Source organism: Thamnophis elegans, chromosome Z (genome assembly GCF_009769535.1).
Source record: "Thamnophis elegans isolate rThaEle1 chromosome Z, rThaEle1.pri, whole genome shotgun sequence".
NCBI lineage: Eukaryota > Metazoa > Chordata > Lepidosauria > Squamata > Colubridae > Thamnophis > Thamnophis elegans.
Genome location: NC_045558.1, coordinates 82,847,347 through 82,875,035, shown reverse-complemented (window position 1 = coordinate 82,875,035; position 27,689 = coordinate 82,847,347). Strand labels below are relative to the sequence as shown.

The following is a 27,689-nucleotide window of genomic DNA, read 5'->3' as shown; positions in this document are numbered from 1 at the left end:
GCTCGCCCCTTACAGACATCTTAGGAATGGGGGTGAGGTCAACAGTAGACAGTCTAAGGTAGGGTGACCAGACGTCCCGCATCTGGTGGGACAGGCATGACTTTTCATCATTTTTCCCGCGTCCCGCCCGGTTCTCAAAAAAACCTGCTTTATTTTGGGGCTCGCTGGCTCCCCCGCCCATCAGCTGCTGCTAGCTCACTCGTTAGTTCTCCCATCTATTTCTAAAAATCTAAGCCAGTCCAGCCTACCGCTCACTGATTGGCCTGGACTCCAGCCAATCAGTGAGCTGGCTGGGATGGAAAACGTGGCGTGCTTAAAGTTTTCCATCCCAGCCAGCTCACTGATTGGCTGGAGTCCGCTTAGCACGCCGCATGAGTCGCATGAGTCTCCATTTCATTTCGCCTTCATGGCCGTTTGCTTTGTTTTGCTGCTTCACTGGTGAGTAAACCAGGAATTAGTAACCTGCGCGGGGTTAGTGAAACAGCTGCCGCCACCCTCCTCCCCTTCCCTGTGTGCAAGAAAGGCGCCCACTTGCCAGCCCGTGCCAGCCCACTCACCCTTGGGCTCCGGGGGCAGCACCTTCCCAGGTCCGCCGCTGCCGCGCTGCTTCCTTCGCGCCCTGCGGAGTTTTCCCTGTGTCTCCCAGGTCGCGCCCGTCCTGTGTGCGAGAAACTCCGCAAGGCACGAAGGAAGGCGCTGGGGAGGTGCTGCCCCCGGAGCCCAAGGGTGGGCGGGCGGACTGGCGAGCAGGCGCCTTTGTCTCCCAGGTTGCGCCCGTCCTGTGTGCGAGAAAGGCTCCCGCTCGCCAGCCCACGCCAGCCCGCTCACCCTTGGGCTCCAGGGGCAGCACCTTCCCAGCTCCGCCACTGCCATGCTGCTTCCTTCACACCCTGTGCAGTTTTCCCTGTGTCTGCCAGGTCGCACCCGTCCTGCGTGTGAGAAACTCTGCAGTGCGCGAAGGAAGGCGCTGGGGAAGTGCTGCCCCGGGAGCCCAAGGGTGGGCGGGCGGACTGGTGAGCGGGCGCCTTTCCCTGTGTCTCCCAGGTTGCGCCCATCCTGTGTGCAAGAAAGGCGCCTGCGCGCCAGCCCGCTCACCCTTGGGCTCCGGGGGCAGCACCTTCCCAGCTCCGCCGCTGCCGCGCTGCTTCCTTCGTGCCCTGCGGAGTTTTCCCTGTGTCTGCCAGGTCACGTCCATCCCCTCTCAAAAGGATTTGTCCCGCTTCCTCCTCTTCTTCTTCCTCCACCTCCTCCTCCTCCCCGTCCATGGTGGCAGCCACAGGATGGGGCGGCGGTGAGAGAGAGAGAGAGAGAGAGAGAGGGTTCCGTCCCGTGAGGAGATGCCCACCAAGCTGTGGGTCCCCCCGCCACCTTCTTTCCCTCGTGGTCGCTTCCCACTGCTGGTGGCGCCTCGCTTCTCACCATCCCGCCATTGCCAGGCGCCGCCCACCGCCTCCCCTTCCTCCATCCCTCCCCCTCGGCCTCCTCTTCCTGCCCCCGCTGCCTCGGCTTGGAAGGGCCGGGAGAGCGAGAGAGAGAGAACGGGGGAATCTCTCGGGACTCGCTGGAGCACTGCTCCTTCCCAGAGCGAGGGTGGTGCGGGGAAGACAATCCGCTGGAGGAACCTTCCGAAGTGGAGGCGGCGGCGGCGGCTAGGCGTGCGCTGCTCTTTCCCTCTGCGCCCTGGTCCTCTCCATTCCCAAGCAGCCCCGTCCTCTCCTCCTCCTTCGGTCCTTCCCGCGGCCGCCTCACCAAAATCTCGCTCTCCCTCCCCCCGCTTCGGCCGCTGCTGGCCATCACCCAGCCGCCGCAGCCACCCTCCCCTTCCTCCCTCCCTCCCCCTCGGACTCCTCTTCCTGCCCCCGCCGCCTCGGCTTGGAAGGGCCGGGAGAGCGAGTGAGAGAGAGAGAACGGGGGAATCTCTTGGGGCTCACCAGAGCGCTGCTCCTTTTCCAGAGCAGAGAGGAGAGAAGGAAAGAAGGGGGGAGAGAAAACTGGGCGCCCGAGCCCTTTCCTCACATCCCTATGCAGTGGGAAAAGAGAGGTCGCTCCCGGTGAAGCATCGCTGCTTCTGCCGCAGCCACCTGAGGCTGAGACGACATTCGGGGTTTTGACAGATGCCCATTTCCCCCCCCGCACGGCTCCCTCCAGCCGGAGAGCCATGTAGATCCCTTCTTCTTTTCTTTCCCCCCTCTCTCCTTCCTTCCTCTCCTTCCCACTCCTTGTAAATGGCGGTGGCGAAATCATAGTGATCTGAAGGGTTTGATGGCTGGCACAATGAAGGTATTCTTCATCTCCTTGACCTCCGCAGCGTCCCCCATTTTCCCCCCTCCCCCCCACCCGTGGAGCCTCTTCCCCTCCCCTTCCTCCCCTCCCACTACAAGGGATCTACAACCCATGCGGGAAGTTTGGGGGGGGTTGCATCTTTTCCCTGGCTTCTCCAAGCTTCGTTCCTCCCGCTTTCGCTCCTTCAGCTGGAGACAATTACACACACACACCCCAAAGAATCCTAGGCACACAAACAAGCAGTTTCCCCACCGTGGGCTTTGTTCTTAACCGACAGCGGGCAAAGGGAATAGAGAGAGGCAGCGGCGAGGCTACCTTTTGCGGGGAGAGCAGGAGCTTGGCCAACCGTGGAAAGGTGCCCTGGGGCTGGGATCCAAGCCTGCTTAACTAGGCGAGGAACTTGTGCGGACCCGCCGGGGCGTGGGAACTGAGGAAAAGTTCCCACTAGAGAGTGGGGCGTGTGGAGAAGAAGAAGCGTGCTGAGTCCTAAGACACTGGCGATCTGGGGCTGCTGTAAGCAGGCGCTGGGCTTCGGGGAGGGGGGATGTGCAAAGCCCCCTCCTCTAATGCTTCCGGCTCTTCTAAAGAAGGGGGTCGGGGGGGGCTTGTGCAGACCCCTCCCCCCTATTCCCACATCTCCTTGCAGGAACCCCCAATCGCCAGGGGCATCGGACTCCAAATCCCATCGCAGCAGCCCCCAATGGCCAGTGTCTTAGGACTCCAAATCCCATTGCAGGAATCCCCACTCGCCAAGATCATAGGACTCCAAGTCCCATCCCATCTGCTTCTAGATCTCCCTCGCAAGCTTCAGCAGCCCCGATGACAGCTCGGCACGCTTCTTCTTCTCCCCCCCCCCCCGTCTCTATTCTTTTCCTCACTTCCCACGCCCCAGCGGGTCCGCACAAGTTCCTCGCCTAGTTAAGCGCGCCTTGGATCCCAGCCCCGGGGCACCATTCCACGGTTGGCCAAGCTCCTGCTCTCCCCGCAAAAGGTAGCCTCGCCACCGCCTCTCTCTATTCCCTTTGCCCGCTGTCGGTTAAGAACAAAGCCCACGGTGGGGAAGCTGCTTGTTTGTGTGCCTGGGATTCTTTAGGGTGTGTGTCTGTAATTGTCTCCAGCTGAAGGAGCGGAAGCGGGAGGAACGAAGCTCAAGTTTGGAGAAGCCAGGGAAAAGATGCAACCCCCCCCCCAAACTTCCCGCATGGGTTAAGTAGAGCCTCGGGATGCCTTCATATGGAATCTCCCCCCTTCCTCTCGGCTTTTGACCTAGGGAGATCCCAGGCGCTCCGCCACCCAGCTGGAAAGGAGGAAAATCGCGTGGTGGCAGCATGTCCTCCACACCCTTAAAATCCCCATTCCCTCCCCACTCCAGGGGTAGGATACTGCAAATCCCAATTTCCTCTCCCCTCCAGGGGAAGGATACTATAAAATCCCATTCCCTCCCCACTCCAGGGGTAGGATACTGCAAAATCCCCATTTTCTCTCCCCTCCAGGGGTAGGATACTGCAAAATCCCCATTTCCTCTCCCCTCCAGGGAAAGGATACTATAAAATCCCCATTCCCCTCCCCACTCCAGGGGTAGGATACTGCAAAATCCCCATTTCCTCTCCCCTCCAGGGGAAGGATACTATAAAATCCCCATTCTCTCCCCCCTCCAGGGGAAGGATACTATAAAATCCCCATTCCCTCCCCCCTCCAGGGGTAGGATACTGCAAAATCCCCATTTCCTCTCCCCTCCAGGGGAAGGATACTATAAACTCCCCATTCCCTCCCCACTCCAGAGGTAGGATACTGCAAAATCCCCATTCCCTCCCCCCTCCAGGGGTAGGATACTGCAAAATCCCCATTTCCTCTCCCCTCCAGGGGAAGGATACTATAAAATCCCCATTCCCTCCCCGCTCCAGGGGTAGGATACTGCAAAATCACCATTTCCTACCCACTCCAGGGGAAGGATACTATAAAATCCCCATTTCCTCAATGTAACCACTGTCTGTGATCTGGGTCGTGATGGAAGGAGGCAGGAAAGCGCGGGGCACCGGAGAGCTCACCCAGCTGTATTTCTTTCGTTAATTTATCCATTTCGGCACAGTCCATAATTTTTTCTGTATAATTTTTCCGTATAAAATTTTTAATCAAGCCCCCCCCCCCCCCCCCCCCGGTCAAAGGTGTCCCTCTTTACCAATCTGAAAATCTGGTCACCTTAGTCTAAGGTTAAAGTTGTGCGGGTTTGGGGAAGAAACCACTGAGTCAAGTAACACATTCCAGGCATTGAACGCTCTGTTGCTGAAGTCATATTTTCTGCAATCAAGTTTGGTGCAGTTTACCTTAGGTTTGTATCTTTTGTGGTTGAAGCTGAGGTAGTCATTGACAAGTAGAACATTGTAGTAGATAATTTTATTTACTACACTTATGTCTAGGGTGACCAGATGTACCGATTTCAGCGTGATAAGCACGCTTTATAACAATTTTTCCCGCGTCCCTCCGCCTTTTAAAAAAGTCCGATTTTCTGGCTTCATGTTGAAAGCCCAGTGGATTTGCTTAAGAAATCCTAACGGGCCAAGACAAAAGACACCCTGTCTAACCTCTCTCTCTCTGTCTCAGTACTTTCATTGAAGATATTAAAACGTTAAAGCAACAAAACGGACCTTCCCCCCCATCCCCCCGCGCCGTTTTTACTCACTTTTATAAGAAAAAAATGATCTAGTACCATAGAGCTGCAGGAAATGGCTAGAAAGGTTACTTCCTAGATTTTCCGGGGGGAGGGGCACATAGGTTGGAAGACTGCTCCGAAATATGGTGGCATTTTTCCCTGACTAATTTCACCATTTCAATTTGCTCAGTTCTTTGTATTAACATCTACATCATTCTGGGTTTACTTGAAGTGCAAGCCTGCTGGTAAGTGGGTTTTTTTCTTTTCTTTTTAATGTATTTTAAAATAATATTTTATTTATTGTGCATAGGATTTATTAAAATAGTTTTATTCTGTGTGGATTTAAGTTAAGAACTCCCTGTTATTAAGCTTTCCTCGATTAATCTCTGAGTAGATTCCCACCAACTTCAAGATCCCAAGGGCACATCTTGGAAGCTACACCTTTGCTTAGTTTATAGATGATGCCTTTCCTTAAATATGAAAATAAATACATTTATTGTTCAAATGTGTACATCTCAATAGAAATGACTCTCAGGAGTGACAACAATCCACTAAAATAATAATATAAAACAGTAATTACAAAAATGGGAGCAACTGTTATGAAAATTATTATTAAAAAATAAAGAATAAAAATGGAGTTATTAAGTATATTAATTTGCAGCAACCCCAATACAATACCTCGGTCCTTCATTTATTAAACTAGACATACCCAATTCCAAGGAATTAAAAGACGCTTGCTCCTGGGGAGGAAAGCTATGGCAAATCTAGACAGCATCCTAAAAAGCAAGGTGACCAGATTTTCAGTAAAGAGGGACACCTTTGACTGGGGGTGGGGCTTGATTAAAAATTTTATATGGAGCAACAAAAATGTTCATACAACGCAAAAATAGTATTGTAATATTTTTTTTATTTCAACATAACTACAATTTACAAATATAAATTGTAACTGTTGCAAACATCAAAATTTTGATCGTGTGACCATGAGGATGCTGCAACAGTCGCTAAGTATGAAAATGGTCACTAAGTGTGAAAATGGTCATCAGTCACTTTTTTCAATGCCATTGTAACTTTGGTCACTAAGCCCATTATACCACCTTTCTTGCTACAGTGCTTAAGTGAATAACTGTAGCTGATAAGTTAGTAACATAAGTGAATCTGGTTTCCCCATTTGACTTTGTCAAAAGGTGATTATATGACCCCAGGACACTGAAACCATCATACATACAAATCTGTTGCCAAACATCAAATTTTGATCGCGTGACCATGAGGATGCTGCAATGGTTGCTAAGTGTGAAAATGGTCGCTAAGTGTGAAAAATGGTCATCAGTCACTTTTTTCAATGCCATTGTAACTTTGGTCACTAAGCCCATTATACCACCTTTTTTGCCACAGTTCTTAAGTGAATAACTGCAACTGGTATTTGTATTTTGGATAGAATCTTTTTAAATTGTCTTAGACTATTTTAAAAAAGATTCAATACAAAATACCAGCTGCAGCTATTCACTTAAGAACTGTGGCAAGAAAGGTGGTATAATGGGCTTAGTGACCAAAGTTACAATGGCATTGAAAAAAGTGACTGATGACCATTTTTCACACTTAGCGACCATTTTCACACTTAGCAACCGTTGCAGCATCCTCATGGTAACAAGATCAAAATTTTGATGTTTGGCAACAGTTACAATTTATATTGTAAATTGTAGTTATGTTGAAATAAAAAAAAATATTACAATACTATTTTTGTGTTGTATGAAAATTTTGTTGCTCCGTATAAAATTTTTAATCAAGCCCCCCCTCCCCCCGTCAAAGGTGTCCCTCTTTACCAATCTGAAAATCTGGTCACCTTACTTATGTCAGACCAAAGGCAGCATAGTTCTAAGTTGTCTAAACCCAAAATTTCAAGTCAGGTGGCATAAGATATTCTGTTGTGAGCAGTGGAGTGGAGGACTCTTCTCGTAAAATATCTCTGGACTCGCTCAACTGTATTAATGTCCAATATGCAGTGTGTGTTCAAAACAGATGAGCTGTATTCAAGAATTGGTCTATGAACTTTTATTCCTTGTATGCTCTGATTAGTAGTATAGTATAATCTTTATTGTCATTATACTTAAATTGGTTCCAAATTGTTACAAAGAAGAAGCTACCCAGGATTAGCTTAACAACTCTTAGTACCTTTTTGGCAATGTTGTTACATTATTATATGTAATCACAAGCCATATGAATGTTTCTCATTGCCAGATTAAATTTTCTCTTCAATTTTGATTTTACTTGGACTTTGACAAGACAATTTCCTACTTGATTGTTGTTCTTTAGCAGTTAGCTAAAGATGGAATTTTTCATTTCCTTTTTAATTCATTTGCAAAGATCATTAACTGGGAATATTCTTTTAATGTATTATAAAGTAATATATTAACATAATTATTTGTGGGTTTTTTTCATTGCTTGACAAACAGGAAGGGCTAATAGTCAAATTACAATATAATAACAAGGACAGGTTACAAGTTAAACTATCACTATATAGAAACTAGGAAATGCACCTATAACATTTTTCTGTACTATTACAGTGAATTAAAAGGTGGCAGACAGGCAAATATTTGAGATGCCCTCAGCACTTCTTAAGATACACAGAATAAAAGATGGGGTGGGGGCAAATAAAAGGATTAATTTGCTGAAGTTCAGCAAATGAAATATGAGAGGCAAATAACTGGAATAGCTAATTTCTGGATAGATGACTAGGGGGAAAATAGGCTGTGATTGCTTTGAAAGGAAAGTAGTAACATAAGGCAGTATTACTGACCAAGATGGTTTTATATAATTTAAATTCAGTAATAAAAAGATCAAGGCAGAAAAAAAGAAATTATGTATTGTATTGTTATTGTGATAAAATCATTCTCTTTCAGTTATAAGAAAGTGCATATATACATCCTTGTTTGAAATGAGGGTATCAGAGATTGAAGCCAAGACACTCACCATGCAAAATCTGCATTCTACCTGTGATTTTTCATTGCTAAATGCTATTACTAAAATCAATTCAATGTCCAAGTGACTCTGAATATGTAACCAAAATTATATAAGAATACAATATTGGGAGATTCAGCCTTGAGTTATGCTCAAAGCAGCGGGGGGGGGGGAGTACAAGAAATACAAAATGACAATTGGATATGATAAATAAAATGGAATGACTGGATCATTCGATCATCAAATTATTGAGTCACAGGATAAAAAAAACAAGCAATGAATTTTTATTTCTGGAATTCAGGCCAATTATATAGTATATCTATTAATCATCAGTTTTTAATTTCTATCTCATTTATATAGTGTATTAAGCATATAGGTATGCCATTGCAATAAAAATGATTCTCAATGGCTCACATAGAAAATACAGTATTAAAGCTCCCTATAAAAATCAACAACACAAGAAAGGAAATAAGCAGAGAATAGCAACAACAACTTAAATCAAAGAGGCTGGCCAAAAAATATTGGTTTTTAGGAACCTGCAAAAAACCAGTAGAGATTTCATTTCTGTTAAGGTCAAAACCAGCCCTTCAATTGAGCAGAAATGAATTGATAACAAATGCAGAGTCTGAATAGTGATATGTGCCACCAACATTGGTAACCCAAAGTTGCAAGTTTGCATATACTGGAGACAATTGCAACTGAACAGAAAATTATTAATTTCTGGGAAATAGTGAAATGGGAAAAGATATCTCAACAACATTAAAAAAGATGCACAATCCACTATCATTACAAGAAATTATAGATCATCTATGAAATTGGGAAAGGCCTTTGATCCTAATAGCTCCCCAGATAAATAGTTAGAATTTATTCGTTGTTTGTCTGTCTGTCTGCCTTTTCTCCTTATGTTCAAGGTCTCACCATACAAAGATTTCCTTCATTTTATCTCCACAACTTCTATCATGGGAGGTAGATTGGACCTGACAAAAAGTGATTAGGTTGATGGGGCACATAGCTGAGGGTACCAAAGAACCAAGTTTTACCAGTTCTCAGAATACAGGGTTAAACTTTATGCTACATTGACTTTTATATAAGTTTGTCCATACACAATGTTGTTTGGCTAACATTGTAGACATGACTATCTATTGTACACTCTCTGCTTCTTTTATAATATTTCAGATTAGCACATTCTATAACATGCATTGTTATTATGTATATCATTGCAATCCAAAAAAATGGGGTTCATTTATAGGGATTATGAAGTGCATTAACCTGCTCTGTGATAAAAGAATTCTGTGAGCTATACATGGACAAGATGGCCTACCTAAGAGCTTAATTTAGCTCATGTGTATTTGGCTGCCAGGGTCTCCTAGAAAAGTTGTGTCATAACTCAAACCACAGAGGGCAATTTCTATCCTCTCCAATATTTAATTTCAAACTCAGAACACTGTTTGCCAATCCTGGCTCCTCTCTTCTTTGGAACTATCAATTCAGATTCCAAGTCTTGAGAGTAAACAAATTTATAGACAAAATATTTGGATTTAATGCAAGCTTAAAATAAAAGCAAAAAGTTCAGTAAACTTAAGTTATAGAGTATAATTGGCACACTTACATTGTCAGATGGATATTTAAACATAAACAAACCTTAGGGAAATAGGAGGATGTATGTAAGAAATGTCTAAGGCAATAATATATTCAATTATATTTACATTATAGGCACTTGGGAATCCTTTAATTTCAAACATAGGTTTCTATGCACTCTCTGTAATGGTGGGTGTGTGTTTGTGTGTTCATATTATTACTGTATTGATATATTACAAAAACATTTTGCTTACAGGTTTAAACCCAGATACATAGATATCAGGGTAGTTCAAATATTACATAGTGTTCTGCAGATCAGAAAGATTAATGGTTATTGTGATAACTTTCCTTAGTTTCTTTTAAATATGGAATAGGTTGTGATTTTAAATTCATATGATCTGCTTGTTGTGAATAATAAAATAAATTATGCTGGGTATGGGCATTAATTCACTGAGTCTAGAGGCAGGAAACCCCTTTAAAAGTTACAGTCCATACTCTTAGTTAGTTAGTTAGTAGTTAGTTAGTTAGTTAGTTAGTTAGTTAGTTAGTTAGTTAGTTTCTCACTCATGTACAAGATAACAGGAATAGAATAAACATGAATAAGAACACAGGAAATGGATACAAATAAATGGGGACAGGGATGTTAGGCATACTGGAGCACTTATGCATGCCCCCTACTCTAGACTCTATATTTCTATATTATATAATATAGAGTATTATAAGTATATAATATACTCTAAATTTTGTTTCTCTCCCCCTGTTTTTATTAGGCTATAATACATCTACTTTCAGGACAGGGAAAGTTCACAAACAAAAAGAGAAATCAAATTGACAAATATTGATAGTTTTTTTTTTTTGCTAATTTTAAGAACTGTTATGGTGAGAACTTTTAAGTCTGTAAAAATGTAGTTACGGGTACATTTGGTCTAATGGGCATAGAATGCTGACTTCAGGCATAGCCCAATAATGCCTATTCTGATTAGTGATGATTCTTAGATCAATGAGATTTTGTTATCCATTCTCATTACCCATTCTTTTGAGTAAAGTAATTGATTGGAATTGATGAAATTGATTAATAAATATGAATGTACTTTTAAGTATGTATGCTTTCTTCTACTCCATACCTTTCTCTTTTTTTCCATATATTAAAGCAATATAGATAGATCAGGGAAAGGGAGCAGTTTACTGATTTCCAAATCTTTCAGTATACCAATAATAAATGTTTTACTCAGCTGAAATAAAGCTTAAACACTGCGATTTAAAATTAATCTGCAACTTCAGAATATTCTTAGACTTTCCCTTCTTTTTGTGCTTTTTGCATTGTTTTAATTTTAATAAACAAAGTAGATCTGCAAAGCTAGAAATTTTGTTCTTCTCTGATGTACAGTAATCCAGTTGTATATTAATGTACACAAAAATACCTCCATCCAATTCACTACATACGTTGTGATGCCTATAAATTGTATGAGCTATCATTATCCATCCTTTTTTTAAAAAATGGAATGATTCCCTGATAAAGTACCAGAAATCGTCTTTTTCCAAATTTTATTTTGAGGTAATTTTTTAATTTCAAGCTCCTACAATTCTGGAACAGGTGCTTTATAGAGTAGAAAAATGGTTCTAAATAATGCAACTATTGCAGTTCTCCATATATAGAAAACTACATATTTGCACTTCTCCGTTTAGACAAGATATGATTTGATCTCACAATCCTAATAATGCCCAGTTATCTTTGTTTCTAGGATCTTTTCAGAATACAGTACAGCATGGAAAGTACAGTACAGCATGGAAGCATAGAAGATGCCTAGATGGTTCATAGTGTGTTAATCAAAGAAAATTATGCAACTAATCCATCTTTTTCTCCGTAATTGTTCAGAAAAATCATATGCCATTTGTAGAGAGAGAAAAATAGCAGAGAATAAAGCTAATGGGAAAGTATAATCTGAAACCATTCCTAGGTTTAATGCCTAAAATAAATATTTGAGCAACAAGCACAATTGTATTTTGAGTTAAAATAAATAACTGGTTAAACCACCAATTCAATACACAAACAGTAAAAGTTATTAAAAATAAAGCATTAGCCAAAACCTGTATAAAAAACTAATCTGTGCTAGGTAAAGGGTGCACAAAGAAGAATCTCAGACTTACAAATTTTGGGCCAGACTGGCCACGAGAATCCAGAGAGCAATAATATAAGGATCCTGGACATGATGCCATTTGAAAGTGACGATTTGGTAATTTTCATTTGTATGTTTTAGAGTGCTGTTTTCCATCTCTGCTGCAACAGGAAAAAGGAAAAAAACCAAGAAAATCCCCCAAACTTGCACTGTGCCCATCATAGCAGTCTCTAAATATAGGTTTTCAAATTACTGAATATCTGCGAAGATTGCTTGCTGTCTTCATTGGCTGAAGTGGATCCCTGAACAGGGAAAACTGGATGAGAGTCTGGATCTGATAAATTTCCAAAGGTGAAAGGCTGCTGCTGCTGCTGCTGCTGCTGCTGCTGCTGCTGCTGCTGCTGCTACTGCTGCTACTGCTGCTGCTATTAGGTATCAACAGTATTACATATGCTTGTGCAGCTGTATATAACCAACAGGGGTCAGCCATGCCATAGTTGCAGCTGCCTTTATACATTTGCCTTCATTACCTGTGCTTTGGGGCGGAGGTTTCTTGACAAATCTGTTCTGATCAACTCTGACTATAATTTTTCCATTTGAGAAACATCAATGGCAAATCTTGAGGAGTTACAGCAATGTTAATGTGAGAAAGCTTGCAGATATTTGAATGTTACACTTTGTTCTGGTATTTTGTGGTGTTATGAGAAACACAACTACAAACCATCTGCCTCAAAAACAGCACACTTACAGCAGCAGCAGAATCACTGATTTAGAGAACATAAGACATAGCAAGGAAAAGCATTGGTTCAATATAAGAATTTCTCTTTTATCAGAGAAAATAATTCCAATGGTATGTAGGTGTAAAGAGAAACCAGTGGACTTGATCCCTTAAAAATAGACTCCTTTCTTTACAAGTAGGGCTTGTAAAGAACTCAGTATCTCTTACTGGAAAAACAGCCGCTGAGCCTATTATCAAGACTAATAACCTCCTGCACAAGCAATTTAGATTTGCGTTGGAGTTCAAACAACCACTTATCTATTAGGTGATTAGGGAGAAAAAGCTTGAGGGAAAACAGACTCATAGATAAATGTTTGGGTCATAATGAGTGCCTTGCAGGCTTGAAATAGTAGCAAATTGTTTGCACTTAGGCATTTGAATACAATTAGCCACTGAATGACTGTTTAAACATAAACAAATCTTGGGAGAAATAGGAGGCTTGCTTGCCCTCATAGCTAAGGAAGCATTGGATTAAATTGTTAAATATTCAGTTGTAGCTGTAAATATAAAGTTGTAGTTTTATCTAACACATATCAGATAGGCAGATTTCCCAATAATTATACTCACCCAGGGTGTTTGGGCATCCCTTTTTCAAAACTAACCTTCTCTGAGGTCTTGTGTGTGATCTGTTACTTGCAGCATTGCGACACTGGTAAGCATTTATTGAGAACATGAATGCAAAACATGAATGTGCTTCAATAGGCCTCCAACTCACATGAAGAAAACCTCCATCTGCAGTTTCTTCCTCCATTGCAAGTGGGTTTTTTTCCTTCTCTTTCCAGCAGCACCCGCTGTGCTATGTGGTCAGCATGTGTCAAATCTTCTCAAAGCAAGATTGTCTTATTCTGATTACTGCTTGAGGCTATTGCAAGTATACTTATCCTGGCCATTTGGGCTGTTTCCTTTTGGCATTGGTAGAGTCAATGGCCATTTAAAAACATTCATTGCTGGACATCTACAATACTAGATCTATCAGGAATCAGCACCTCCCACACAAAAAACTACCAACCATCCTCCATAGTTTAGGCATGGTGCAGGAGCATTCCTGACAAGTTTCACTGCTGTACAGGCATACCATTGATTTAAATGCATTTCTGCAACTTCAGTGCGCAGTTCCAAAGTTATTGGGGTACAGCAATTCTTCCTCTAATCTTCAGCATTGCATCAGGACAAGCTATAGAGGGTTACTTTAAAGCAGGGTGTCAAACTTGTGTCGTCATCACGTGATGTATTGTGACTTTCCCCCCCTTCGTTAAACTGGGAGTGGGGCTTGGCCAGCATGTGGCGCATCTCATGAGTTTGACAGCCCTCCTTTAAAGTGAGATAATTCACTCCACTGCCCTGCTCTACTCTTAGCAGAGGGATGAAAAGTGTTAGCAGAGCTGTATCTCTCAAGTACAGCCTCTGCCTAGACTGGATAAAAAGATTCCACTTCCCCCTTTCTCCTGCTTTACTTTAATTGGCAACTTGACTATGGAGGCATGGGGAGAGGGAAATGTGTGTGGGACTAAATGGCAGTAAATTCTACCTGGACTAGGGAAGAACTGGGAAAAGATTTCTAGGAGTTATACTTGGTTTGGAATTTCTAGCTCAGGGGTGTCAAACTCAAGGCCTGGGGGCCAGATCTGGCCCCTGGGGTCCTTAGATCTGGTCCACAGGGACCAGATCTTGGAAACAATGAAGGACTTGCCACAGTGCCTCTGCCACCAAAAATTGATTAACTAAGAAACTGTAACTTATTTCCAGGCAGTAATCTTTATATTGTATTTTAATCAATAGGAGAGGTGGTTTGGTCTAGCAATTAAGGTGCTGGCCCTAGAAATCAGGAAATAGTAATCCCACCTGAAGCATAAAAGTTACCTGGGGGGACCTTTTTCTCTTAGTACAATGCCCCATGTCACAGGGTTGTTGCTGTGAAGGAAAATAGGAGGAAGGAGTATTATGTATGTTTGCTGCCTTGAGTTATTATAAAATATAAAGGTGGGATAAAATCATATAAACAAACAAATAATAAACAAATCTTCCAGAAATGAATTGAATATAAAAGCTAATTGCAAAGTCAAGCAGGATTTTTTTTGGGGGGGGGGGGAGAAGTCACAAACCAGAGAGGATATAATTGAAAGCATCATTTAATACAGAAATACCAGTCAAATTGTACTTTTAATATAAATGATTAATAAAAGGGATGCCAATTAAACACAAAAAGTCAACTATATAAAACCCATTAGGCAAGAACAAGTATAAATCACACTTCTCAAGATTCTTCTTTCCATTTAGGTCCAATGGTCATCTTAGATTCATCTTGGGCCATTCCTAGGTGCTCTTGTTCAAATCTGGGGATTTTGTACCTAAGAACCAGCAAAAAATATTGGTTCTTGGCAGCACAATCAGATTGCTCACTTCAGTATTTCATCCTTTCTGTTCTGCCCCAGGTAGCCAATCATTCAGAGTTGTTGCTCTGAATGTAGTTAGTCTGCAATAAGAGATTTTTCATCCAAATCTAATTGTAGGTGGGAAGGTCGATTTGGTACATATAGTATTATTAAGACCTGGCTAGGCAGGACATTCCTGTCAGAAATAGGCACTCTTGATTTGAATGTAGAATCAGCTGTGCTCCAGAGCAAGACTAGTGGGATGACTAGTCATCCATGACATCCATTATGGCTTTTGGAGGCATTGCCCTGCAGATAATTGCTTGTAAACCCTGATAGCAATATCAGATAGTAAAAAGTAGATCAGGTTGTTGTGACTATTATTACCTCCTTCCCTGCTACATAGTAAGCGTCCTTACTGAAAGCTACTTATGGCTGGATTGGTACTGGACTTCCCCAGTTGTATGCTCTGGGAGGACTTAATCTGACTTCCATGGGTATAGAATGTTCCATAGATACTGCAAAATCATAGGTCTAACCCATATTAGTGAAGGCCTAACTTAGAGTGGTAATCACCTGTTAGACCTGTTTTATGCCTCAAGGCAACCTAGAACATGATTTGAAGTTTGGGAATGTGCTATTAACATCTTGTCATGATCAGATAACTTTCTATAGCTTGGAGTTCTTGGCAGATCAGAATTCCCCAACCTTTTCAGCTTTGTGGTCCAGCGGGAGGAGGGGGAATAGTTCTGCATGAGCAGTGGGCAAGTGTGTGTGCATGGGCAGCTACTTTGAGCAAGTGGCAGGCATATGCAACTGCCATTTGCACAAATGGAGCACACACGTGTGTGCGCGCACACACACACACACACCTGCTACTTACGTTAGTGGGAATGCATGTCCGCATGCACACGCCTGCCAATTCCGCGGCCTGATTCGGAAAGGCTCAAGGCCCGGTAGAGGGTACGACCCAGGATTTGGGCACCCTGCTGTATGTGTTCCATGCTGTATGGAAGTAAAACTTATTTTGATAAGTCTGCCCCAGCACTTACTGTATGGATTGTGAAAGATTTGTATGGGTTGACTAAAGCTGCAATACTCTCCAAATAGAAGAAAGTGATAGTCTTGGATTTATTGGCATCTCTGTGGGCTCCTTTGGTCATAATCCTGAGTGCTCCTTGAAACACTCTAGGAGAGAAAACATCTTAGAATGCCAAATAGAAGAGTGGATCCCATTGAGCCTATTGCATTAGTGTATTAGAATTATTGTATTTTTACACGCACTGCAAATAGCTTCATCTCTGTTTAAAGTGATCCTTCTGACTAGGGAGAATAAAGAATATATTTGTAGGACAGGTGTGAGAATTATATGAAGAAGGTTGCTGAATTGGAATCCAATTGCATTGGATTAAATTCAGCAGTTCCAACCTTTCTGACATCAGGGACCAAAAAATGGTATAAATTGAGAAAGAGGTTGAACATCTATCAATGAATATTTTAAGTCAAAGTTGGGCGCCCATCTTTTGAGAATCCTTTAATCTGAATTGTTGCTTGGAATTGATGATTTAAACATCAATTCCAACTTCAAAGCACTATGCCAAAAAATCATTTAAAAAGAGTAAATTAATCAAAGCTGATTTTAATATTTTCTATGATATAATTTTAACTATTGTAATTATTTTAGTCATTATTTTTTGCTGTTTTTAGACAGTTACAATTTATATGAAAGACTGGATATAGGTGATACAATAAATAAATAGATAATACTCAATTCATTTTTATTTGCAATCTTCCATTCGTTTGAGCATTGCCAATTAATTATTTGAGCACAGCATGCATTCCTTGCATGAGTTGTTCCTAAAAACACACAGAAATAAGTTTGAAAAAGGAAAAAAAGAGAAATGATTGCAAAAAACACCTTGCAAATATACTGCTATGAAATGGAAATAAGTGGCAATGAGTATTCTTATCCAGTATAATCAGTAAATTGTAGAAGCTATCTGAAGTGGGGCATGAGAAATCAGGCTTGACCATCAGCCTGAATCCTTTTCCAATTGTTGATGAATTTGAATGGGAGCTTAAATAAAGGACAGATATCTCTATTCCTGCAGCAACTTCTTTTTCTTCTTAAAAAAGGCATATGCATAGCACCTAAGGCTACCTCTTGTCTCTTTCCATATCCTTTCCCTAGAGGTTTATTTACTGAATGTATTGTAAAGGTGATGTTAACAAACCTGCTGTGCAGCAATTCTTGACAAATTAACATGAAAGATAATCTTGCCTCTATGCTACCTGAATAAGATTCCATAGAGTTTATAATACTATTAATATATACTTTACTAACTTTATTTAGTGATCACTGTAAAATGGATTAGTTTGGTCCAAATGACTAACATGGGACCCAGAGCAATGAACAATAAATTCATGTTCCTTCTGGCATTTCAGTGAGGAAATTGTTGAGTTCCTAATGCAGTTTAATTTTTAAAAAGTGCTTGTCTTCACAGCACATAACAATGAAACAAAAATATGTGGAAAACTATTTATTTCTTCTTATTCATACTGGGACAAATGATATTGAAGATTATTGAAGGCTTAACTTAGAGGGGTAGTTACCTGTTAGACCTGTTTTTTGTCTCAAGGCACCTAGAACATGATTTGAAGTTTGGGAATGTTGCTATTAGCATCTTTGTTAAGGTAAGATAACTTTCTATTAGTGTTGAAGTTCTCTGTAGGTCAGAGTTCCCCAACCTTTTCAGCTTTGGTGGACTGGCAGAGGGGAGGGGGGATGGTTCCGCACACAGGATGACCAAGCACGCATGGGCCCAACTCCATTTGTGGAAGCGATGGGCACATGCGACTGCCTTTCATCTAAAAAGGGGCACACATGCACTGGGTGCCGCCTGCTGCTTACATGACTGGGGATGCATTGTGCGCATGAATGCGCCCACCATTTCCATGGCTCGATTCTGAAAAGGTCAAGGCCCAGTAGTGGTCTGTGACCTGGATGTTGGGGATCCCTGTATATGTGTTCCTTTCTGGTGAGGAAGTAAGAACTATTTTGATAAGTCTGCCCCAGCACTTACTGTATGGTTATGGATTGTGAAAGATTTTTATGGGTTTGACTGAAGTTTCAATGCTCTCCAAAGAGGGGAATGTGATGGCATGTGTGTGGACTCTTTTTGTCATAATTCTGAGTGTTCCTCTAGGATTATCACTCTAGGAGATGAAACATCTTAGAATGCGAAATGAAGAGAAGATCCAATTGAGACTATATTAAAAATTATTATTGCATTACAGTATAATAATTATTGTAATTATTTTTTCACTCACTGCAAAAACGTTTCTGTTTAAGATGATCCTTTGGGTAGGGAGAACAAAGGATATATTTGTAGGACAGATGTGCGAATTATCTGAAGAATGTTACCGAATTGGAATCCAACTGCATTGGATTTAAATTTATTGTTTCCCAACCTTTCTAGCATCTGGGACCCATTTCTGAACAAAAATTTTATTCCATGGACTATGCGGGGCAGGGGAAATTGTTTCATGCACAGTTTAGATCCTGCACATGGGTAGAGGAAGCTTCACTGTCTTGCCCACTGCTTGTGCAGCCTGGTTCTTAACAGGTCAAGAACTGATACCAATCCACAGCCTGGAGTTGGTGATTTTTGACTGAGAATTTACTGAGTCATGATCACTAGAGGTTTATTTGTTGTCTCTTAGATTTGAGCAAGTGGACAGAATTATTGGAATATTAAATGGCACATATGTATTTAATGGCATGTTCTGTTGTTTAGTTAAAGCCTCCTGGAAGATGACCTAGGGATCCATATGATTGTGAATGCATCCTTAAGGGAATAGGTGTTATATGTGTTAGGTGTTAAACCAACCTTAAATAAAGCAGCCATTGTCCCCTCCTCAAGAAACCATTACTGGATTCAATAATATATACCCATAATATAAAAAATTACAATCTATCAAAATATAAAATTGTACTAATGCAGATCTGCATTATCTGAATTTGCACTATTGAGAATTATAATTAAAGGTAAAATACTGTAATTAATTCCTGCTTGATAGAAATAGCAATGAAAAATGTAACATAAATATAATAACAGAGTTGGAAGGGATCTTGATGGTCTTCTAGTCCAACCCCTTGTTCAAGGAGGAGATCTTATACCATTTCAGATAAATGGATATCCAGCCTCTTTTTAAAAGCCTCCAGTGATGGAGCACCCACAACTCCTGAAGGCAAGCTGTTCCACAAACTTCTCACTGTTAGGAAGTTTCTCCTTAATTCTAGATCATTTATCTCCTTCAATAGTTTCCATCTATTGTTTATTGTTTCCACTCTCAGGAAATTTCAGGCTACTTCTATATTGGTTCTCTCCTTGATTAGTTTCCATCCGTTGTTTCTCATCTTGCCTTCTGTTGCTTTGGAAATAGGTTGATCCCCTCTTTTTGTGGCAGCAGCTCAAATATTGGAACACTACTATCATGTTGCCCCTAGTCCTTCTTTTCACTAAACTAGTAAAGATAAAGGTAGAGGTTCACACACACATGCGTGGTAGTCGTTTCTGGCTCTAGGGGTGGTGCTCATGATCTGTTTCTAAGCCAAAGAGCCAGCACTGTCCAAAGATGTCTCTGTGGTTATGTGGCCGGCATGACTCAACGCTGAAGGCGCACAGAGTACTGTTACCTTTCCACCAAGTGGTTCCTATTTTTCTACTTGCATTTTTTACATGCTTTCAAACTGCTAGGTTGGCAGAAGCTGGACAGGTAACAGGAGCTCACTCCATTAAGCAGCGCTAGGAATTCAAACCACTGAACTGCTGACCTTCTGATCGACAAGCTCAGCATCTTAGCCACTGAGCCATCACATGTATGTCATTAAACTAGACATTCTCAATTCCTTCAACTGTTCTTCATATGTTTCAACCTCTACCCTTCTAATAGTCTTTGTTGCCCTTCTCTGCACTCTTTCCAGAGGCTCAACATTTTAAATATTGTTGTGACCAAAACTGGATGCAGTATTCCAAGTGTGGCCTTACCAAGGCCTTTTAAAGTGGTACTAACAGTTCATGTGATCTTGATTATATCCCTCTGTTAATGCAGCCTAGAATTGCATTGGCGTTTTTGGCAGTTGCAGCACATTGCTGACTCATATTTAAGTGATTGTCTACTAGGATCCCTTGTGCAGCTATTGCTATTGAGCCAAGTTTTATCTACTCTATACCTGTACATTTGTTTTTTTCTTGCCTAAGAAAAAACTTAGTTTTTTTCTATGTTAAATTTCATTTTGTTAGATAGGACCCAAGTCTATTGAGATCCCTCTGGATCTTGAGCCTATCATCTGTGATTTTGGCTATTCCTGCCAGCTTGGTGTCATCTGCAAATTTGATAGATTCACCTTCTATTCTTTCATCTAAATCATTTATGAAGCTATTGAAGAGTATTGGGACAGGATCTTGGGCTACCCAAGCTTACTTGGGTAAGCCCACTGCTTATTTCCCTCCATGTAGATGTAATTCCATTAAGGACTACCATTTAGTGCAGTTTGTCAGGCGATTAAAAATTCATCTGATGGTAATGCTGTCTATCCTAATATTTTTTAAACTTACCAAGAAGGTTGGGGGTCTACTTTGTCAAAAATCTTACTGAAATCCAAGTAGACTATGTCTACAGCATTTTGTTGATCCACTAATTTAGTCATCTTGTCAAAGAATAAATAAGATTTATTTACTATGATCTTTTTTTGACAAACCCGTGTTGGCTTCTTTACTTAACTTTGCTTGCTTTTAGGTGTTCAAAACCTATTGCTTTATTACCTTTTCTAGGATCTTCCCAGGTATTGTTGTCAGGCTGATTGGTCTGTAATTTCCTGGATCTGTTTTTTTCTCTCCTTTTTTGAACACAGGAAGCATATCACCTTTTTTCCAGTCCTTTGATATTCCCGTGGTACATGATCTTTGAAAGATATGATCCAATGGTTCCAAGAACACGTCTGCCAGGTCCTTTAGAGCTTTAATTCTTCAGATCCTGGTGATTTGAACTCATCTAGAGTGGACAGATGTTCTCTTAACATTGTCTTGTCTATTTTAATTTAAATTCCTAGTCTGTCTTTATGGTTATGTTTTTTTGGCAGGCTGGGCTAGTGTTTCTTTTTATGTGAAGACACATTGAAAGAAAGAAGTAAGCAGCTCTGTTTTCGCCATGCTGCCTGTCTTCCTTGTCATCTTCTCCAAGAGGAGAAGTAGACCAATTGTTTCTTTGACTTTTTTCTTAAATTTTATATGTTGAAATAGAGTTTTTAAAATTATTTTTGTTATTTGTTGCAGGACTTAGTTTATTTTGAGCCTTAGCTTTCCTGACCATCTTTGCATATTTGGGTTTTATACTCCTATTCAGCTTTAGTTATTTGACCTCCTTTCCATTTTTTTAATGCTTATCCTTTTGTCTTTCAGTTTATTGGAAAGTTCTTTGTGCAACTATGCTGGTTTCTTCTTGGATTTCTTATTTTTTTCTTTTTAGTGGTACTGTGCTGGACTGGGCTTTTATAATAATATTTTTTTAGAGTTCTCAAAGAGTTGTTTTCTCCATTAAAATTATCATCCATGGAATGGATGAAATCCATGAAATAGAACAAACCCATTATATCACATTCTTTATGCTATACTTTTAAAATCTGAATAAATCTTCCTTTTGTCAATTTTGTTAAGAGTACTTCTTAAAACAATTAAAAGTCACAAAAATGGCAGGCAGCAGCATATAGACAATCAGTAAATTGTAGAAGCTATCTAATTGTAGAAATGGGGTATGAGAAATCAGGCTTGACCATCAGCCTTGAATCCTTTTCCAATTGTTGATGAAATTTGAATGGGAGCTTAAATAAAGGACAGATATCTCTATTCCCTGCAGCAAACTTCTTTTTCTTCTTAAAAAAAAGGCCTATGCATAGCACCTAAGGCTACCTCTTGTCTCTTTCCATATCCTTTCCCTAGAGGCTTATTTACTGAATGTATTGTAAAGGTGATGTTAACAAACCTGCTGTGCAGCAATTCCTGACAAATTAACATGAAAGATAATCTTGCCTCTATGCTACCTGAATAAGATTCCATAGAGTTTATAATACTATTAATATATACTTACTAACTTTATTTTAGTGATCACTGTAAAATGGATTAGTTTGGTCCAAATGACTAACATGGGACCCAGAGCAATGAACAATAAATTCATGTTCCTTCTGGCATTTCAGTGGGGAAATTGTTGAGTTCCTAATGCAGTTTAATTTTTAAAAAGTGCTTGTCTTGACAACACATAACAATGAAAACAAAAATATGTGGAAAACTACTTCTTTCTTCTTATTCATACTGGGACAAATGATATTGAAGATTATTGAAGGCTTAACTTAGAGAGGTAGTACCTGTTAGACCTGTTTTTTGTCTCAAGGCACCTAGAACATGATTTGAAGTTTGGGAGTGTTGCTATTAGCATCTTTGTTAAGGTAAGATAACTTTCTATTAGCTGTGGAGTTCTCTGTAGGTCAGAGTTCCCCAACCTTTTCAGCTTTGTGGACTGGCAGAGGGGAGGGGGGTGGTGGTTCCGCACACAGGATGACCAAGCATGCATGGGCCCAACTCCATTTGTGGAAGCGATGGGCACATGTGACTGCCTTTCATCTAAAAAGGGCACAAATGCACTGGCTTGCCCGCTGCTTACATGAATGGGGATGCACTAGAAAACCTCCAAGGTCCCTTTCAACTCTGTTATTCTGTTATTCATCCATTCTGTCATGTGTTATGATTAAATCTTTTTCATAAAATTAGTTTTCAATACTCAAGCAAAGATCCTTCTCTTTCAAATCTGTTAATAACAAATTAGATGCCACGCCACCCAATTGTAGGTTTGATTTGGCTGTTGTTATGTGTATCTGGGTGTCATCTTTATATTTATTTAAGACTTGATAATTTCTCAAACCTTTTATGTAATTTTCATTTATATCTTGTACATTGAAAACCATTTTTTCAAACATTTCCAAAAAGGTTTTAACACTAAAGTCATCCAGCTTCCACCTTTCTTTTATATCTCTCTTTAGAGGCATTTCAAAGAATATATGATATATAATTTTCAGAGTCCTTAATTTGATGTTGTGATAATTTTAATATAATCCAAATCTCTTTAATGGCTAAACATTCAGAGCAGATTGTAGGCAATTGCTTCTCAAGGACAGAGAGAGTAAATATTCCATAACAAAGAAACCATAGAAGAAACAGATAATAATTTCCACAGTAGAGAGTTTATAGAGAAAAACGGAAAAACGGAAAACTTCTCATCACTTTGTTTTGATAAAAACATCAGAGATATACAAAAATACAATATAGCAACCACATTCTTTTAAGAATAATGAAATGCAAAATTCATGCAGTAAAAATCCAGTGTAAAGCAAATTATATCACTTTCATTGCTAAAAGAAAGACCTCACACCATCAACTTTCTTGCCACATGGAATAATGATTTTCTGAATAACTATGATGATGGGAAATGAGATAGGGAAGAACATGTTGGCTAAAACATATCAGGTTTTAAACAAAATACTGTGAGTGATGGATTCTGATGGTAAGCAGATAAGTGACAAAGAAATAAAGTATTTATGATCAGTTCATTGAATAGAAAAAGAAACAACAGTAATCTTAAAAAAGGAAAAAGGAAAAAGGAAAAACAAAAAGTTCTTCTTACTAGCAAAGCCAATTTCCAACTATTCCTTCACACTCAAATCTTCTAATATTCACTTCTTTATCTTTTTAAACAGATAATGGAACAACCTACAGTCCATCAACAAAATACAAGAACAGGAATGAAGTAATCTGTATAATTTGGATTACTCTCCAACAATTTATTAGTATATACACTACTGCAGTTGATAATATCAGAATTTTGTTATAAGCCCATGCTTCATCTTTATCTTTCTTTTTTAACAGGAACAATCCATTTAGGAATAAATATTTCAGAAATTCTGTTTCTTTTAAAGTACATTTTCCTGTAGTTGTGGAGACAAAAAAAACGCAACCTTCATAATTCCTAACTCCTACCACGCTTTCAAATGAACATATACATGATTTTTAGTCTTTGCATGTTATATTTCAAAATGCCAAATGCTATATTAAAACTTGTTCTGTTATTTTGTTTTACTTGCTTTTTTCCAAGTAAATCATCCATATTATTAATGAAGAAGTGCTCCAAAAGAGTTTCTCCTGCAAACTATATAACATATTTGCATATAGAAGACTCCAACATACAGGTCATATTCTCTGCATGGAGAACAATTGAATCCCCAAGATAGCAATTAGATGGACCTCCCCGAATAATCTTGGTTGCTCTTCTCTGCACTCTTTCTAGAGTCACAAAATCTTTATAGTGTGCTGGCCAAAACTGGATGCAGTATTCTAGGTGTGGTCTTACTAAAGCTATATAGAGTGGTGTTAGTAACACACTTGATCTTGATTGTATCCCCCTGTTAATGCTAGTTGGGATTGAATTTGCTTTTTTGGCTGCCACTACACACTGTTAGCTCATATTTCATTGGTTGTCCACTAAGGCTCCAAGATCCCTTTCACAGTTACTGCTATTGGCTAAGTGTGATTGAACACATACAAGGAATTTATCTTCGATACATAAACAATCAACTGTACATACAAGCAGCAAGTGGTCAATCATTATTATAATCATAAAATACAATCATCATTAATCATGAAATACAACACTCAATGATAGTCATAGGATATTAAATAAAGAATCAACATAAATCATAATAGGATACTAAATAAAAACAATCAACATAAATCATGAGATACAAACAACAAAGTAATAGTCATAAGAAGCTAAAGAAATAGGTAATAGAATAAATGAGAAGGATAATAAGTAATACAGTCCTACAAGATGTTTAACATCCCAAGGCATAGGATAGTGTTGTGGGAATTAGTTGTTTAGTAGAGTGATGGCATAGGGGGAAAACTATTTTTGTATCTGGTTGCTTTGGCATGCAATGCCTTATAGCAGGGATCTCAAACTCACGGCCTGTGGACTGGATTTAGCCCACGGGGTGCTTAGACCTGGCCCATGGGGCCATCCTGGAGACAGCGAAGGACAGCCCACACTGCCTCTGTCAGCAAAAATAGAGCTTGCAAGGGCCTCCTGAGCTCCATTTTCACTGGCAAAGGGTTGCAGGAGGCAGTTGCAATTGGAAACAGAGCTTGGAAGCTCATTTTTGCAGGTAGAGCAATTGCCATCACAGGTTCTCCCAACATGAGTGACATTGAGCTGGCCATGCCCACCCCACCCTGGCCCCCTGAGGTAAAACACAATCATGATGCGGTCCTCAATGAAATTGAGTTTGACAGCCTTGCCCTATATCATCATCTTGAGGGAGTATGTTGAAGCAGTTTGTGTCCATTTATTAAGTTTATGAAGTTATGAAGTTTATGAAGACTATCTGTTTTAATAGTAGTAACTGCTAGACAGATCTAGATGTCCGAGTAGACCACCACTTAACTATGAGCCAACAATGTGTTTCAGCTGCGGAAAAAAAACCCATTAACAAGCATTAAAAGTGTGATAGCATTTAGATCACGAGAAGTAATAATATTACTTTATACTGTACTAATAAGGCCATGTTTGGAATACTACATCCAGTTCTCATGACCATGATTTAAAAAGAAATCTGTCAATGAATATTATTACACTACTAGAGTAGAAGTGATAGAGTGATTTTGGAATTCCACATAATGCAAACACAAACAATAGAATATAATCCAACTAGTGTCTTAAAATTTAAAAGAGCTAAATTTAACAAAGAGCCTAAGAAAAATTCCATTGATAAAAATCCTAAAGTGTAAGATAACTCAAAGAGTGTGGAAATCACTGAAAAATGTGATAATAAAAGTCCAGCCCAACACAATATCACTGAAAAAGAAAAACAAGAAATCCAAGAAGAAACCAGGATTGGAAAAGAGTTGATGTGATTCCCATCTTAAAAAAAGACACACACACACCAGACCCAGGAAACTATAATCCAATCAGCCTAACATCAATATCTGGGAAGATACTGGAAAAAATAATATAAACCATATCTGCAAATATCTAGAAACAAATACATTTATAACTAGTAGCCAGTATAGATTTGTTAAAAACAGATCATGGGAAATCACTCTTATGTTATTCTTTGACAGAGTAACTAAATTAGTAGACCAGTAAAATGCTAGGGACATAATATACTTAGACTTTAGCAAGGCATTTGACGAAGTAGCCAACAACCTACTTCTTGGTAAACTAGAGAAAGCATGGATTTGTAACTGGCTGACAAATCTTACTCAATGAGTAGTCCTTAATGGTACTACATCTACATCAGTGGTGGGTTTCAAATTTTTTTAGAACCTCTTCTATAGGTGTGGCCTGTTTTGTGGGAGTGGCTTGCTGGCCATGTGACCGAGTGGGAGTGACTTGGCAGTCATGTGACTGGCTGGGCATAGCCAACTTGTAAAATCTGGTGAAACTCACTTAACAATGCTCTTGCTTAGCAGCCAAAATGTTGGCTCAGAAACTCTGGCCTTTGAAGCACGCAAGTCTTAAAGCTGTCAAGTTATAACACCCTTGTACCCCTATTCCTTAAAAAAAAACCAGGGGTGTTCAAACTTGACAGCTTTAAGACTTGTGGACTTCAAGTCCCAGAATTCCTCGTCTCGTTCTTCATCTTGATGATGTGCAGATGGGCAGTGGGAGGGAGCTGGAACCAGTTCCAAACGGCACTGTAGATTTGTGGAACCTCTTCTATAGAAGAGGTTAGAACTGGCAGGAACCTACTCCTGATCTACATGGAAGGAAGGAAGCAGTGGGGTAGGAAAAGATCCAGTCTTAGACCCAGTACTCTTCAATATCTTCATAAATGACTTAGATGAGGGGGTAGAAGGGGAATTCACCAAATCTGCAATGACAGGAACAGCCAATACCCCTGAAGACAAAAATTAAAGATCCCAAAAAATCTTGACAGACTGGAACAATGGGCTCTATCCAACAACATGAAATTTAATGTGGAGAGAAGCAAGGTTTTACACCTAGGCAGCAAAACCCAAAGATACAAGTACAAATTAGTTAAAACATAGCTCAAAAACATTAACTGTGAGAGGGACCTTGGAGTCCTAGTGGATGATCACTTAAACATGATCCAGCAGTGTGCGGCAGCAACCAAAAAAGCTAATACAATCCTTGGTTGTATAAACAGAAGCATAGACTCAAATCATGTGAAATATTATTTCTGCTTTATAGTAAGACCACACATGGAATACTACATCCAGTTTGTCACCACAAACTGGATGTTAAGGCTTTGAAAAAAAATGCAAAGAAAAACAACTAAGACAATTAAAGGCCAGGAGACTAAAACATATGAAGAACAGTTGTAAGAATTGGATACGGCCAGTCTAGAGAAGAGAAGGACTAGGGGTGAGATGACAGCACTAACACTAGCACTAGCGCTTAGACTTATATACCACTTCATAGTGCTTTTAAAGCCCTCTCTAAGCAGTTTACAGAATCAGCATATTGCCCCCAACAATCTGGGTCTTCATGATAGTAGTATTCCAGTATTTGACTGGCTGCCACAAAGAAGAGGAAATCAACTTATTTTCCAAAGCACCAGAAGGCAAGACAAGAAACAACAGGTCGAAATTAATCAAGGAGAGAAGAAACCTGGAATTAAGGAGAAACAGTGAGGACAATTAACCAGTGGAAAAGCTGCCTTCAGAAGTTGTCGGTGTTTCATCACTGGATATTCTTCAGAAAAGACTGGACAGCCACTTATCTGAAATGGTATAAGATGTCCTGCTTCAGCAGGGGGTTGAACTAGAAGACCTCCAAGGTCCCTTCCAGCCAGGGGTGGGTTCCGGCAGGCACTACTGCTGGTTTGC

General features: G+C 40.2%; 1 protein-coding gene across 1 annotated transcript in view; it reads right to left on the bottom strand.

Annotated features, from left to right (window-relative positions):
* SLC9A3 (solute carrier family 9 member A3) overlaps window positions 1–13,003 on the bottom strand; it is a 63,235-nt gene extending 50,232 nt beyond the window's left edge. Inside the window, exons 1-3 of the mRNA XM_032235895.1 lie at window positions 12,964–13,003; window positions 11,631–11,744; window positions 8,919–8,933 (exon numbers count right to left, since the gene is read on the bottom strand). Coding sequence (XP_032091786.1) covers window positions 8,919–8,933; window positions 11,631–11,744; window positions 12,964–13,003 — 169 coding nt within the window. The remainder of the gene's footprint in view (window positions 1–8,918; window positions 8,934–11,630; window positions 11,745–12,963) is intronic.
* Between the last annotated feature and the right edge of the window lie 14,686 nt (window positions 13,004–27,689).